General features: G+C 36.8%; 1 protein-coding gene across 1 annotated transcript in view; it reads left to right on the top strand.

Annotated features, from left to right (window-relative positions):
- Nucleotides 1–17,575, top strand: part of LOC126470529 (liprin-alpha-1) — a 1,209,312-nt gene that overhangs the window by 1,135,616 nt on the left and 56,121 nt on the right. The window contains exons 21-22 of the mRNA XM_050098447.1: nt 1,499–1,679; nt 12,140–12,303. Of these exons, the coding sequence (XP_049954404.1) occupies nt 1,499–1,679; nt 12,140–12,303 (345 nt within the window). The remainder of the gene's footprint in view (nt 1–1,498; nt 1,680–12,139; nt 12,304–17,575) is intronic.

Below are 17,575 nucleotides of genomic sequence, written 5' to 3'. Positions count from 1 at the left end.
CCTAAAACTTCTCTTCTTGAAAATATACAGTGAAATAGATTTTTTTAAATCGAAGATCTTTGCACAGAGTTTCTCTCTCTTACCTTTGTTCTAAATAGAACAGAAACGTGCAGTGCTGATTATCTGGACACCACTGTTGCAAAAGTGGGTTAGGTGCATATTGTTTGCTACACATTATCCTAACGTTCCAATGCACTAACACTATATTATTTTATTGTTACATTAAATCAGAACTGATATTTGAATTGTCAGACATTAAAACTGAAATAGCCAAGAATTTATTTAGTTATTTTTAAAAGGTGTTGATTTGGCTCTTATCTTGCTTGACCCAAATGAAAGACTATGGGAGCATGCACATATGCGAAGTCCAAACAGTTGGTTTCCTTGTCCTCACAGTTGCAATAGGACTTCAATTTAAACAAATCTTGATTTGATAAACAAATTTATTTGTGTATGTACCATGGCTGTACTGGGGATTTGGGTGTTAAGAAGCTCCATAATCTCAAATTTCCCCCTTGAACTGTCTTATAGTTAAAAAATACTTTCTGTTTGAATGAAAGCACCAGAAATTTTCAGCCCAAATGTTTAGGTAATTCTTTGGTTTTTATTTAAATAAAGAAGATTTCGTGTGTTTAGTGGATATTTATTATAAAACTGTCACTCTACTTGTAAAATAAGATGCCTCTTGATTCTGTGTTCAACAGATATCTATTGGACATAAGTCTTTTCCTACCTTTTAGCTGTGAGTATCGTGACTTTTCCACTAGTTTTGTGCATGCTTGCCATATCTGTGAAGTCTAAACAATGTGCAGTATTTCGTGGAAACCTGTCTACTCATGTTTCTCACACTACATTTGTTATCTCTTCAGATTGGAATATAATCTGGAATTGCAGGAATTCTAGGAATTTTCCCATTTCATCTCATCAGATTATCTTGCAACATTTTTGCTGCATTACCACCTGGACTGATTCTTTGTCACAATATGCTTAAATGACTTTAAGCGCTTTATGCAGATTCTGATATATTTTGTTACAATTTAAAATGTCGGCAAAACATTTATACAAAGCGGATTAAACACTGATGTTGAGGAAAGAATGTTCTTCTGAGTTCTTTATAACTAATTTCTCACATGTAGGAATCAAAATTTGTTTGCATTCTTGCAGTAGCAAAGGCATTAAACACTGGATTAAACTATAAATAAATTTTAAAAATTTTCTGTAATGATGTAACTCCATTGCAGTTGCTCTTCTGGTAATTTGACATTACATCTTGATCAGTTTCCACAGTTCCCTAGTGGTCTGGCGTTTTGCTTTGATTTGCAATAACCGAAGAAATTTAAATAAATGTGGCACCAGAATGAAATGTGATATTGTTCTGCCTTTATTTGTTTTGTATTTTTGGAAGGACTGCCCCAGAGTTGGCAGTTGTATATATTGGTGACATGGCTGCTTATGTGGTGATGGCTGATGTAGAGTAGTGAGTGTGTGTGTCCAGCAGGCCGGGGGGCTACTCCACACCTCCCTCCCCTCTGTCTTCTCGTCACAGCAGTCAAGACTCGCTGCACAAGAATGCTACCAGTACTACACCTGTCAGTGCGTCAGCTGCAGCTGCTGCTGCTGCCCAGAAGAAGAAAGGCATCAAATCTTCCCTCGGTAGATTTTTCAGCAAGAAAGAGAAGGTCAGTATTCCTTATTTTGCCTTTTGATCTTAGTGCTTTCTTCTGTGTCAATATAATTTTTTTATGGAAAGAAAGTAATCATAGCAAAAACTTCCAAGGGCTTACTCATGTAACTGACAGTCAAATTGATATGTATGAGCATTTAAAAACAAAGATAATTATTTATTGAAAGTCATGGTTCTTTTCTTTCTTTGTCATCACATGATACTCAGTTTATTATATAAAACAGTTTAACCAATGACTACTGCAAAAAATGTCTTGCAGCCTGTTAGCTTTTTTTCCCAGTGTTGTTTACGTGTTGTTACAAGATATATAGTGGAACCTCCCATAGTGAGCATAATTTGTTCCAGATTCTTAATCATAGTGCGAAACACCTTTAAGTGAAACAGTTTATCTCGTAAAAATTAATATGAAATGCGATAATATATTCCATGCAGAAAAAGTACTAAAAGTTTTAACTTATTTATGTCATTTATTCAAAGAAAATTATACCTGCAGTAGTATGTATTGTATTATTCATGATACGTAACTAATTCTTTTTTACTATGATGCTATGTATAGTCATTTTTTTCTGCTGATGCGTTAACACTTGGTGAAAATGTGACACAGCTGTATCATCAAATAAATTTGTAGCATGTGTAGCCACTGCCTTATAGGGGTGATAATTCTCAATGTACAATGCAACCTGTTCCCATGCTTTCAGCATTTCTCTTATTGCTCCAGAAAATTGCTGCTTTGTTGTTACCACCACCTCCTCCTCTGAAGAACTCCTCTCCGCAACTTCCTGCTGTGAAACACACTGCAACTATGTAAGCTCTTTGGTGGTCATTTCTTGGCTGTGATTTTCCAAAAGTTCATCAATATCTTTCTTATCCACTTCTAGTCCCAGGCTCTTGGCCAAAGGCACAATCTTGTTGACTACAGGTTTCACAGGTACTGACTTAAATGCCTCGGAGTCACATTTGACAATGCATTCCGGCCAAAGCTTCTTCCAATCAGAAGTGAAAGTTATTTTTGTGTAACCACTTCCTATGCCTTTCTGATCATCTTGATGCAGGCAATGATGTTGAAGTGATATTTCCAAAACTCTTAGAGAGTGAGATAGATGGGTTCAGTCAATTCAAAGCAGTGCTCAAAGAGTGCCTTAGTGTAGACCTTCTTAAAGTTAGATATAATCTGCTGGTCCATAGGCTGGAGTAGCAGAGTGGTGTTGCGAGGCAGAAATTGGATCTTGATGAATTGAAATTCTTTAAGGAGGTGATCTTGTAGGCCTGAAGAATGGGCAGGAGCACTGTTCATAACAAGCGAGACGCAGAGTGACAGATTTGTCAGAAGCAAGTATTTCTTCATCTAAGGATGAGGCACTTCATTGATCCAGTCACAATAAAAGATCATGTGTCACCCAAGCCTTGTTGTTGGACCTCCACATCCCACTTAACCTGCTCTTCTGGACTGTACATTTCTAGAAGGCTTGTGGAGTTTCTGAATGCTAAACAACCGGCAGTTTAATTTTCAAATCGCCGCTTGCATTGGCACAGAATAGCAGTGTGAGGTGGTTTTTCATTGGCTTGTGACCAGGCAATGCATTCTCCTCTGCTGTTATAAAGGTACACTTCGGCATCTTTTTCCAGAATAGACCTATCTCGTTACAACTAAAAACCTTTTGCGGCACATAACCATCTGAATCTACAAGCATCTTGAAGTTGCTGATGAAGTTCTCTGCTGCCTTTGTGTTGGAGCTGGCTGCTTCATTGTGCTTCACAACGCTGTGGCTACAGGTTCTTCTCTTAAGCTTCTTGCACCACTCTCAGCCACTGATTATCCTGGCGTCTTCTTAACGAGGTTGGCAAAAATAATTCTCGCCTTCTCACAAATGATGTTCTCATTAATAGTGTCACCTTGCAATTGCATTTCATTTATCCATATAAGGAACAACCTTTTGACATTGCCCAGAATATGAAACCATTGTTTAGATACTCTTGTCACTCCCTTTGATGCATCTATCTCTTTAATCTTGTTGTTGTTCTTGAGGATAGTGCAAATATTTGACGTAGACCAATTGTACGTGCATACTAAATCAGCAATGCTCACACCATGTTTGCATTTTTCAATGATTTTACATTTCATTTCAAAGGTCATTTTATTTCTTTTACAGTTGCTGTCTTGTGGCTTTATCTTTGGGGACATTTCTGTGAAGGTTATTAAAACTTGCATACAAAACAACACTGTGTGATCCCAAGTTTAGAAAAATGTGTGATATAAGCTGCATTAATATGTTAGCAGAAAGAGCACTAAACCCAGACTGCAGTAAGTTGTTGTTGTTGTTTTTGGAGAAGGAGACCAGACAGCGAGGTCATCGGTCTCATAGGATTAGGGAAGGATGGGGAAGGAAGTCAGCCGTGCCCTTTCAGAGGAACCATCCCGGCATTTGCCTGGAGTGATTTAGGGAAATCACGGAAAACCTAAATCAGGATGGCCGGACACGGGATTGAACCGTCGTCCTGCCGAATGCGAGTCCAGTGTTTAACCACTGCGCCACCTCGCTCGGTTCTGCAGTAAGTGCTAAAGACATTTGTTCATACGCCAGTGCTGACAGTGAAAGGTGTTAAATCTTTCCCCTGCCACACACGAGTGGCTGGTGACAGCACACTAAATCGTCATCACTCATTATGCGAAACATCACTTGATAAGTGAATAATTTTTCTACAGTTTGTTTTGCTCGTTGTGCAAATTATGTGTTATGGGAGGTGCTCATTAAGTGAGGTTCCACTGTAATAGATACAGGTAAAATAACTACTCTCTTCAGAGAAATATGGAATGCTAGACTATGGGGAACCAACAGACCAAAACTACACCTACTGTATCCGATTCAGATTCTGTATTCGTCACCGTTCACACAGAGTAATAGCGTAGGTCTACTACAGTTGCACTCACAATATTGAAAATCAGTATTCACAATACACGTACAAATTTAACATTTAATAGTAACCAGTTGTATAGCTTTAAAATCAGAGTCTTAAAAGTCAATTTCAACATTAAAGGTATCAAAGAATTATGTTAAACTGTAGAATGCTTTGTCAACTAACCAGTTATACAGCTTAGTTTTGAAATTGTTTGAAGGTTTGGTCATCTCAGAATGTGACAGTTTATTAAAAAGAATTCAGACCGTTCACTTTGTGAGAGTTTACTGTTTTGTCACTCTGTGTTTAGGAATGTTAAAACTCATTTTGTCTCTGGTGTCATGATAAATGTATTCTCTCTAGTGTCAAAATCTGTTACACTGTTTTAACATAGATCAGTGATATGTAGATAGAGATTTACATCTTTCAATATTTTGACCTTAGTGAATAGAGGACAGCAGTGTTCTTAGGGACCAAACTTGGACATTATTTGTAGTACCTTTTTCTTTATAAGTAGAACATCACTGAATGACAGATGTGTCCCAACAGTAACAGTTTGTAAGATAACTGAAAAAGTCCAAAGTAAGCTATACTAAGATATTCCTTATTGACTTATCAGTTAATTTCCACATGAAGTAGTTCACCCAAGATGTATTCTTGAAGACATAGTTTATGTGAAGTTCACAGTTCAGTTTCGACTCAGTACATATTACTAGTAGTTTTACTGATCTTTTAACCACAATCTGCTTTGTTGCAGGATAGGGAGAGAGGAAAATACTTGAAAGATGACAAAGAAGGGAATTATAAGTATTATACTGTAAATAAATTAAGAAATAAAAGTTTGTGAAGTAGAAGATGTGTTCATTCGTCAAAATGCACATAACAAACAAGATCCAGAGCTTTGCTACCTTTGTTTACAGTGCCTTTCAGTGACTCAATAACTCTGCTGTTTGATGAGTTTTTACTTTTACTCCTCAACTGTTTGTTGTCCCGTATCTAATACACACTGATGTATCAAAACATTATGACCAGTGACCACTGTGAGATTGGATGCCACTTAGTGATGTTGCAGTTGTAGAATGTCATAAGGAAAGTACCATATATAAGTGAAGCAGAAAAAATGGGGAAACTTTATATTGTTGATGTGGGCTGCAAATGAGGTAATCCAGAGAAATTATTGACTTTGACAAAGAGAAGATTGTTGTGGCCTGGCACCTGGGAATGAACATGTCAGAAATGGTGGAGATGGTCAGCTATTCGCATGCTGTTGTGATGAGCATGTATGGAAAGTGGTTCAAAGATGGGAAAACCATGAGTAGGCAGTAAGGTATTGGATATCCACACCTCATCACAGAACACAGAGGCCAGAATCTTGCCCACTGTGTAAAGTGCAGCACATTTTTAAACGTGGGACTCGGTAGCAGGTGACCACTCTGCGTCCCCACATTGACCCATCGACACCATTAATTACAATTTTAGTCGACATGGGATCATCAAGATTGGAAATGTGTCACCTGCTCAGATGAGTTGTATTTCTTGTTACACCAGGTGACTGTTGTGTTGGGAGTTGCTGTCATTCAGGTGAACAGCTGCTCAAAACATGCATTGTGCCACGGACATAGGCTGATAGTGGTAGTAATGTGCTGAGGTGAACATTCACCTCGCCTTTGGTGGGACCTGTAGTAGTAATTAAAGGCACTATGATAGCTGTGGACAATGTGAACATTATTGCAGACCACCTGTATCCCTTCATGCTTGATGTCTTCCCCAACAATGATGACATCTTCCAGCAAGATAACTATCCATGTCATAAAGCCAGAATTGTACTACAGTGATTTCAGAAGCATGATAGTGGACTGACATTGGTATTTCAGCCACCAAATATGCCTGATTCAAACCAGATGGAAATCATTTGGGGTATTATCAAATGCCAGATTCATGGACTGAAACCTCTGGGCAATAATTTATAAGAACTGTATGACCTGTACGTAGACATGTGGTGACACATACTTCTGGAAGCCTACCAAAGACTTGTTGGAACCCATGCCATGCAGAATCACTGCCGCATTGTGTTTCAGAGGTGTACCAACATGCTATTAAGCACATGTTCATATTATTTTGGACTTATGGGTGTATAAATAGGGGGGCTAATGTTACACTGTGAGGCAAGTTACATAACTGACTTACATAGGAAAAAAGTGCCATAGTTTGTCCACTTTTAATAAAATTCTTTCTGTATGTGTCAATTTTCCCAACTTTTTTGTATTAGAGATCTTTGCCTCCTTTTTATTCTTCTCACACCTCTTCTTTTTTATCTTTTCTTTGTGAAACAGAACTCCTGTATGTAATGCAAAACAAATCTCATATTTTACTAATTGTGTGGGTTTTAAAAATTCGCAGCCTACAATATTTAAAGTCAAAAGCTCTAGAATGTGCATTTATCACATCCTTTGAAAAATCTGGTGGATGCTTTATTCCTGAAGGTTTTATGGTGAAACAGTGCTGTAGGCTGCCCAGTTGAAGATCCAGAGGTCAAAATGCCTTCACTACTTCTTGACATTGATCTGTTTATACATTTAAGAGCTTGCTAGTAAAAGTGAGTTGATTGACTGTGTAACACTTTCATAGACATCAGCCCATAATAGTTGTGTATCTGTGCATTCTGAAGCTTCCAATTGATACCATTCTGTTGAATTTAATGAGTTGTGCTTTTTAACAAACATACAAGTCATTGCCATATCTTTTTGTCATGTGGTTTGCTGTGATTGCTTTGTTCTGTTCAAACAAATACAATAGCAAACTTTATGCTATTTACAGCATCAAAAAAGTGGGGAATTACTTGCCAAGATGATCCAATCAGGTGAAATGCAGACAGTGAGTGAAAGACATTAAATCTAATGTGAATGCATACCATCTTAATTGCCTACAAAATCTACTTTCTGGGTCAGTTTGATACAGCTTGTAGTGATGGTGGTGCTGGTGATATTACTGGATGAAATTAAAGAAAAAAGACTGCCATCAACATTTTTTGCTACTTCTTACTATACAACAGAAAGTGGTAGCCCTCTCCCTCCGTGATGTAAAACGTTGAAAGGCTCTGTACATGTGGTGTATAAAGGTGATTTGAGCTCTAATGTTATGCTGAACTGACATTATTTCTAACTGGGCTGGAAGACATTTCATTCCCTAAGAGTTTATTTCATCATTACTGGTGTCCATGTAATGTCTCTGGCTATAAACAGTGTAGAAGAAAAATCACAGTTTTACTTTTGACTGCTTCATGTTATTATTATTATTATTATTATTATTATTAATTAGGCTTCTACTCAATTGAAGACTGTGAGGCACTCACATATCTGTTTCCCAGGAAGTTCGAATACAGCTCAAAAGATATAATATGAAGAAACAAAATAAATTGTATGTTGGCATCATTTAGACTAAACCAGACTTGCAAAATTAATATATTGAAACATAAAACTAAGGTTATTGTATGAACATTTGTGGATAAACACTCTTCTCATTGAGATAAGAAACTTCCAGTTTTGTAGTATAAAGATGAAAAATGGTTAAGCTTAAAAAACTGTCAAATTATAAAACTTCAAAGACTGTGAAAGAATGTTGTCAGTGAATTTGAGATGTACTTTTAAAACATCTTGAATGGAAATGGAAGCAAAATGATGATAATACGTAATTAAACTTCATATTACAAGGAACTGAAGTTTGACCTACCACTCAATATAACTTATTCTACAAATGTAATAAGACAGACCATGAGTACAAAATTGTCACATTGCCATCAATATTTGTAGCAAATGTTGCAATTTATTTTGACCTAGCTATATTTAAGGTTGTTTGTAAAATTTTCCAGTCTTTAGTGAAATGCAAATACATAACTGTAGGCTGATAAGAAAAGCAATATCCAGGTGATTGCATCAGGAAATCAGTACACACGATCAGTATGGGTTTGCTCAAAAGCATCTCTCATTAGAGGGCTCATTTTGTGTGAGGTGAGACAGTGGTTTTGATGCTGAACTAGTATTTGGGATGAGAAGGGTTTGGTCTTATGGAACTGACGATTGTTACATCTACATCTACATCTATACTCCGCGAGCCACCTTACGGTGTGTGGCGGAGGGTACTTATTGTACCACTATCTGATCCCCCCTTCCCTGTTCCATTCACGAATTGTGCGTGGGAAGAACGACTGCTTGTAAGTCTCCGTATTTGCTCTAATTTCTCGGATCTTTTTGTTGTGATCATTACGCGAGATATATGTGGGCGGTAGTAATATGTTGCCCATCTCTTCCCGGAATGTGCTCTCTCGTAATTTCGATAATAAACCTCTCCGTATTGCGTAACGCCTTTCTTGAAGTGTCCGCCACTGGAGCTTGTTCAGCATCTCCGTAACGCTCTCGCGCTGACTAAATGTCCCCATGACGAATCGCGCTGCTTTTCGCTGGATCATGTCTATCTCTTCTATTAATCCAACCTGGTAAGGGTCCCATACTGATGAGCAATACTCAAGAATCGGACGAACAAGCGTTTTGTAAGCTACTTCTTTCGTCGATGAGTCACATTTTCTTAGAATTCTTCCTATGAATCTCAACCTGGCGCCTGCTTTTCCCACTATTTGTTTTATGTGATCATTCCACTTCAGATCACTCCGGATAGTAACTCCTAAGTATTTTACGGTCGTTACCGCTTCCAATGATTTACCACCTATGGCATAATCGTACTGGAATGGATTTCTGCCCCTATGTATGCGCATTATATTACATTTATCTACGTTTAGGGAAAGCTGCCAGCTGTCGCACCATGCATTAATCCTCTGCAGGTCCTCCTGGAGTACGTACGAGTCTTCTGATGTTGCTACTTTCTTGTAGACAACCGTGTCATCTGCAAATAGCCTCACGGAGCTACCGATGTTGTCAACTAAGTCATTTATGTATACTAGAGAAAGTACTTGGTTTATGTGAAGAGAGAGTACTAATAGTGATTCTGCTTTTAACAGTAAATCATTTGTTTACAGAAGGATCAATAATAGTCTTAATATTGATCTCTGTGGTACATTGTGTGCAGTATCTCCATAATCAGAGTAGAAATGTTGGTAATTGTGTCTTCTTACTGCTTTCTACTTGCTGTTTGCTTAAGATATAATCCGAACCAATCTACTGGGATTCCTCTGATGCCACGCGAGAGCTTTTCTGAGTCTGAATAGAGCCTCACTGTTTTAGTTTTATTCAAACTAATAAAAAAGTAATGGACACTTGACAGGCATTAAAATACTTGTAATGGTCTACCCATCCAGTTAATTGTATATATCAATAATTGTTTGTGTCGCCCTGAGCAATTTTTTTGTAATTTGTACAGACTTACTATGTTCACCAAATTTATATGTCTGCTATCTTTTGAAGCTATTGTTGTCCACTTTCTTAGAGACATTGCACTATTTGCAGCTGCCCATTTCATCAATATATGTTGTGTATAAATATAAGTTTATAACTTATAAATAAAAAGCACAGTATTGTGTATGTTACAGTAAGACATATATACTATTGTCCTTTTCATTTACAATTATTAAGCTGTTGTTCCAAGGAGCAGTGGAGGAATCAGTTAACATGAATTTCTGTTATGTAGTAAACTTTAATTTCCTGCCAGGATAATATTAGAATATAGTGGCACTTACTCTTCATGGCCCACGGCTACACTGCTCAACTAAAATATAGCTGAACAGAGACAAGTAACATGGAAAATGCTATTAATAAATTTAAACAAATAAGACCACATAGCATTGAAGCTTCTTCTTTATAATTCTTCTTACTTTCTTCATTTGATTATATTCTTGACCCTTTATTCGACACATGCAAAAATATTATGAATAAAAAGCATTAAGTTACTTGAATTAGATGTATATGATCATGTGAACAGTTTTACATGCAGTTTTTCAAAATACAATATGTTACTTGTACATATCATTGCTCACAAAAAGCGCATGTTTGCTTCAATGTAACTACTAAAACGTTGTACCTATGGCTACATAAATTGTTGCATTTTGCGAAATGTCCTTAAAAAAAATTCTTTTTTGGTCCAAAGCATGCAACCATTATACATTTTACCATCATGTGCCTCTGAGGGCAAATCCTACAGCTTCCCTTTTGGCCCATCCTCTGGTCACTGATCAAAACTGTCATATCATATGCCATTCACTGCTACAGGAGTTGCTGTTTTCATCTTATTCTGGAGTTTCCATCTTATTCTGGATTTTTCATCTTATTCTGGATTTTTCATCTTATTCTGGATTTTTCATCTTATTCTGGATTTTTCATCTTATTCTGGATTTTTCATCTTATTCTGGATTTTTCATCTTATTCTGGATTTTTCATCTTATTCTGGATTTTTCATCTTATTCTGGATTTGATTTCCATTCTGTAGCCAAAGTCAGGCTGCTTCTTCCCAGAAAAGACCAGTCCATTTGTAATGCCGCTGGTAAGAATTAGCTGACACATTTGTATAATAACTAACCTTTAAGACTTCCTCTTTTCATTTATAAGAAATTTTCAGTGCAAAAGAAAAAACAGCATCAAAAAATCAAAAGAAATTGCTACATTGTGAACTGATGCTAACATAACTTGCATGGTGTCCTCTGAAAATGCACTGTACTTGGAAACTTTTCATCCGAGACAACATAATATGGTTGTTTATGAGAGCTTAAATGTTGCTTGGAAGCAGCATTGTCCATCCAAGCATGAAACTTCAAACATATTGCAAGAAATGAGGTGGAAATTTTATGTTGCTTGAGAGCAGCATTACCAAATAAAGGCTTAGAAACAAAAAAAAAAAATTAATTGGTAAGAATCTTCCTTCACCCTTCCTCTGCTGTCACAATGTCAGAACCATACACACAATTGTGGACAGTAAATGTGAAGTTTAGTGATATCCAGAATACTAAAGGAAGTGAGGCTCACATTACTAGTTTGTGTCGTACACATTATGTGACCTATACATTTGTGTTCCAGTAAAGTTAAATGTTTCTTTCCATGCTAGCTTCCGCTGGGATTTTATCAGTATGTTTGTTGTCATTCTAATTTTTTCTTGGTGACTTGGAGTCATCAAGAACAGATGCATTGTAACAGGCAGCTATCACTGAGATTGTTGCCTTTATTAGATACGAAAGTTGTTTGCCCATTTGAAAATATGTAAATATAATACTGGCTTCATACCTCATTTTAACCTTATTTAACCTAACATCCCCAGTCAGTTTGATGTATATCTGAGTACTGAGGAATTAGCTTATTTCATCATGATTGATTGAAGGTTTACTGAAAATTGAGAATCTAAAAGAAATGTTATGCTACTTTCCATTATTCACAACAGACTGTACAAACTGAGTTTTCACTCTGTTCTATGTAACACATAGTTTGCATTCATTTTCAGTACATTTTCTTAATGTAAAAAAAAGTTCTTTGCATTGTATCCCAATTTTTAATACATAGCTTATCTGATGTGATGAATGTTCATGTCATGAACAAATCAGTAGATAAGATTTTTTTTTCTCAATAGGGTAAAGCAAAGGAACCATCAATGCTTGGTGTGGGCATTCCGGTGGCCGAAGCAGCAGCTATGTCAGCAGCTTATGGTGATGCTGACATTTCAGGAGGTGATACCCTAAGCCTCAGTGGTGGGCTTGGACAGAAGGGTGATTTTGATCGACGGAAAAAGAAAAAGTGTGTACCTCAGTTTAAAAACTTAAGGATTTTTGGTGTTAAAGAGTAAATGTTGAGTTATGTGCGCTTTCAGCATATATGTGCATGTATACTGTTATTTATGTGTGCTCAGCTTTTTCTCTTACTTACAGTGCCATAAAGCAGCTTCTATCTGCTTTGGTAAGATTTTATTTTTATGAGCACCCAAGAGATTTTCCTTTAACAGGGGCCTGATATATGCAGATAGTATTAAAATGGTGTGAATGACTGTAATGACTTTGGAATGTAAACTCACTGCTGAATTGTGAAAATGTGGAAGTCATAATTGAGTGAGTGCAGAATGAAAAGAAAATTGATAAAATAGGTCAGAGGAAATAAATTATCTACCTTCAGATCATCAGCATTGTGTGACAGAGTTAGTAGCATAGTCTTTAAGTTGTATTTATCCAGTTCATGGAAATTGTGAAGCTTTAATTTCACTGTTTTGTGTAATTATAATGACGTCATGGCAATAATGAATCAATCAAGTGGCCAGGTACACGTACACAGTTTTGGAGCAACTGGGGGTAGAGAATTGAAAGTATGATATCAGTCTACAACTTGATGTTATTATTTGCAAAGTGTACGTGGCATTTGTGACCATTTTTTCGTTCTACAAATATGTAGGCCGTGACATCTTAATTTCTTCACAAATAAAGGTATTTTAAAATACTCAAGTAAGAGATTTTCATTATAAGAGATTTATTTACTGTAACAACCACTTATGTGCTTAGGGCAGATGTAAAGTTATGGGAAACAGATTTTTTGTTATAGTTTGTGTTTTGTCGACCAAAAATAGATTGTAGTGTGATTAATCCACAGCTCAGTGATGGAGCATAGTGACAATGTGGGATACCCTGTGTAGATTATGTGGCAGTACTCTAGTGGAAGTGGATTGCCATTGTCTTCATATAATCTCTGTGCACCTTGTGACTGATGTGTAACTGTGTTTGTGAATGACTGTGGCATATCTTGTATAATGTAGTGTTGTTTTCCTGTTGTTATAGTGGTTGTAGAAATGAACAGAATGGGCAAGAGTAAACTGAAAGCCAACATATGCTCTGCTATTCTGAAATAACACTTTAACTTTCAAAAGTTTCTTCTACCCTAACTCCACATCATGCTTCAGTGGCATTTGGAACTGAACAAAGGATGTTTGTGTGCTAGTGTGCTGACCAGAAGCTGTCTCTCTGCCAGTTCCATCCTCAAGTATGAGGACATAATACTGGCTTCATACCTCATTTTAACCATTATTTAACCTAACATCCCCAGTGGGGATGCCAAGCAATTGCTTTGTTATGACCTTTCTGTATTATCTGTTTGTGTTGTGTTTAAAGTACAGTACAAATTGTATATGTCAGTAACACAAATATTTGAAATGTTCCTTTTCTTCACTGGAGTATATGTCTTTAAAAAAATCAATGTCCTAAGAGTACCTGAGAAATTTTGGACAACAGTATATAATGAACTTTCATCATTATCCTCTTAACTTTTTTGTATTTGATTTCTTATTGAGTCTTATCACATTGAAATAGACAGTACATTGACCATGTTAAAACTTCCCAAAACATTAACTTCCTTTTTTGTAGGTATTTGAAATGTGTTTTTTCAGAATAAACATTTATTGTCTCCAGATATCTTCATTTGATCTATTGCTTTAATTCAGTCAAATTCTATGCATTAAGGTTTTACACTTGGTACCACACTTTTTAGGATTATTTTCTTTCATTCATGTGGCCTGTGTTCTTGACAGCATTGTTCTTGTCAAGTTCACGAGTCATTGGTCGATGTGAACACTGTTGCTGTTCTGGAAACATCTTTGTACTCCAACTATCAGTAATATGCAATGCCAAACAGATATTATCAGTTGTAGTCAGTTATGCAGTCATGGTGTAGAAATTATTTCTTTAAAATGTGTATTTGAGCCAATTCATTCCTTGTTTCTTTTGTAACATTTTGACAATAGTTACATTGTTTGTAGGTGAACAAACACTAACTGGTATGTTAAACAACAATGTAATGTTTGAATGAAGGAAATGAAAAGTGATGGACCTGTGTAGCTTTGAAGAAGGGCTGCCAGTATTTAGACTGTTTATTGGATGTATTCCACCAGAGTTTGACCAATATTGCTTGCTTCATATGGTTTAAAATCTCCCAGAATTCATCTTCATGCTTAATTGCATGTTTATAGATAGCATGGTTGTATGAAATGTCAAAAACATTGTGAATTTTGTTGTTTGCACTGATTTTTTTAGGATGAATTTAATTAATTTTTAGCTCATTATGATGAAAACTGTTATGTTCATGACTCCCCTTAGAGGATTTTCCATGTCTGTGATTTGTGTAGTGTGTGTAGTGAAAAAACTATTACTACCCAGTGTTACTCATGATGCATTCTTGAAATATAGACCCATAAATATATGCATGTCAGTGGAATGTTTTAGTGGAATGTTTTATTGGGAACATGAGAGTAAATAATCTGTTTTATCTATTCTTTGGCACAAAGTGTAGACTCTCACAGTACTTTGCTTGAGGCAACTCATTTTCTATAGCTGACACTAATTTATTTTATAAAAATGAAACAAATTTCAATTTTTCATTAAATGTAATTTTCCTGTGAAATATTCACACTCTGCAGGAATAGATGTTTTTGTACAAAAATTACCATGTACTTTAAGTATGTGATAGCTGTCAAATAATTTTAGACAATTTTGGCTCTGTGATAAAGACTTATGGGTATTTTATTATTCTTTCCTAAATTTTTTAATGTTTGATGAAGAAGCCTCATAACTGCAAATAATTGTCTTGTGACGTATCAGCATCCTAACATTGTGCTTTATTATTGTTGTGTTTTGAAGACTTCTGAAACACAACTTTTAACACTACCAAGGATGACTTGCATGGGTGACACAAGGAAAAAGAAATATGTAGAAAAAAAAATTCTTTCCTGTAGTGACATTGACTTTAATGTATCAGGTGTTTAAACATGAATGTCATATCTTCCTCTCAGATATATCATTGATCAAAAATAACGAAAAAGTTCTATTGACACATCTCCAGAAATAAATGTCTGTTGAGATCTGGAGTAATTTTCTTGTGTTGTTGCGAGTGCTCAGTACTCAGTGGCATAGGATGTCTTCCTGTAGAAGCTCATTGGACATTTCTTATTGATTGCATTTGTTTTTGTACTTTTTCAATTGACTTAGGTGCCAAAGTCAGTCACAGCAATCTCTGCATCAACTGTTCCATACAGATTATATTTAATTTGTGCAGGTTCCAGAACAATATTAGTGGTTCCATGTAGTATGTCTAATGCTGCTTTGAAATTGAGTCATGTTATTCCACTTGAGAAATGGTAAACAAGGTATTCTTCTTCCATGGTTTAAGCAATGACATTAACCAACATTTACATGTCATATATGCCAAAAGAATATCCACATTGCTGCATTCCAAATGAAGACAAAAATATTCTGCATGTTATGCCAGTGACATGCAGGTACAGAAACATTCATAACAGTGCAAAGGATCGAAGTGTACTCCACTAAAACCCCACATTGAATGTAGAGAAATGAATGGTGGGACAAGTAAGGATAACTCCAAAAACAGTTTGAGATTAGCTGCAGCTGCTGAAGGCATAAATCATTTGCTTACATAGTCAGTACTATCAAAGATGTTAATTTAACCATGTCACTCGTACTATGCGCAAGTTCTCAGGCCACAAGACCATTTTGTCAGTGGCTTGTATTCCACAGTTCACATGTAGAATCTTATTTATAAATGAAGTGGAATTCAAACAGAGGGGAATAATAAATTACTCAGATAATGTGTGGACAGATACAAATTGTAAGGTGATTATGGAAGCATAACATCAGGCTCACTTTTTCAGTTTATGGGCTCTAATTGTGAGTGAGAGACTAGTAGGGCCTGAGAACTACAGAACAATACTGTAAATCACCCTCAGCTTTTCTTATAATATGAAATTAATAAAGGTGAAACAAAAATCTTAGTAGTTGGCATACAAAACACTATTGCCTGATGCTCACTTAACAATGACCAGCTAGAGACTGTCAAATTCTTTAGATGCCTGGGGTGTAAACTTACATGAGATGGAAGGTCAAGAAAGGATATTGGAAGCCAAATCAACCAGGCAGAAGCTGCTTTTAATAAGGGAAGAAACCTTTTCACATCAAGCAGTGTAGACAAACATCTTGGGGGGAAACCTCATAAAGGCGCGTGTTTGGAGTGTGCTACTGTATGGAAGTGAAACATGGATGCTCAGAGAAACAGAAAAACAAAAAATATCAGCCTTCAGGATGTAGTGCCACTGCAGAATGCTCAAGATTCATGGGTAGACAAGATATCAAATGAAGAAGTGCTTCACAGAGCGGAGGAAGAGAAGCTTTGTCTCCTGAAGGTAATTGAAAATGGAAGGGACACATGGGTCAGCCATCTGCTGAGAGATGATGGTATCATTAAAAGTATCATTGAAGGGACAGTAGAAGGTAAAAATACAAGAGGTAGATGGGGACTAGAATATATCAACCAGATCATGGAGGATACCAGCTGCTCTCGAGAGGAAGGCCGAAGACAGAAAAGCATGGTGAACTGGTGGTAACCAACCTGATGGTTGAAGATCTAAGAAGAAGAAGAAAAGACCTATACTATTAGAGAATGTAACTTGTGCAGTGGGAAAAAATAGGTGGGATTTATGCATATTGTATGGCCGTGCAGAGTTCATATGACCATTGACCTGCTATTGATATAAACCTGTCCAGGCGATAGCAGTGTCACCTGCTGAGGAATGACTATTTGTCAGAGACATGCATGGTGCATGTAGTATCATTGAATGTGCTGTCCGTGCATAGAATGGGGAAGCCGCATGATCTATCTGAGTTTGACCAAAGGTGGAGTGTGTTGGCCCAGAGGCTCGGCATGAGCATTCCATAAATTGCTCAACTTAATGGCTGTCTGAGGATCGCAGAGGTGAGTGTCTTCAACATGTGGTGAAAACAAGGTGAAACGACGTCTAGATGGCATGAGGTTGAGCGGCCACCCCTCATAACAGATGACTGACGTCATAGGCTGGGTAAACTGGTAAAACAGGACAGGCAGCGAACTATGGTGGAACTGACATCAGACTGAATGCTGGGCAGAGTACAAATGTGGTGACCACGCAGTACACCGAACACTCCAAATGATTGGTCTCTGTAGCCCACGACCCATACATGTGCCAGTGTTAACACCACAACATTGG

This window comes from Schistocerca serialis, chromosome 3 (assembly GCF_023864345.2).
Source record: "Schistocerca serialis cubense isolate TAMUIC-IGC-003099 chromosome 3, iqSchSeri2.2, whole genome shotgun sequence".
Taxonomy (NCBI): Eukaryota; Metazoa; Arthropoda; class Insecta; order Orthoptera; family Acrididae; genus Schistocerca; species Schistocerca serialis.
The sequence above is the reverse complement of the archived record's forward strand: the minus strand, read 5'-3'. Positions and strand labels throughout refer to the sequence as shown.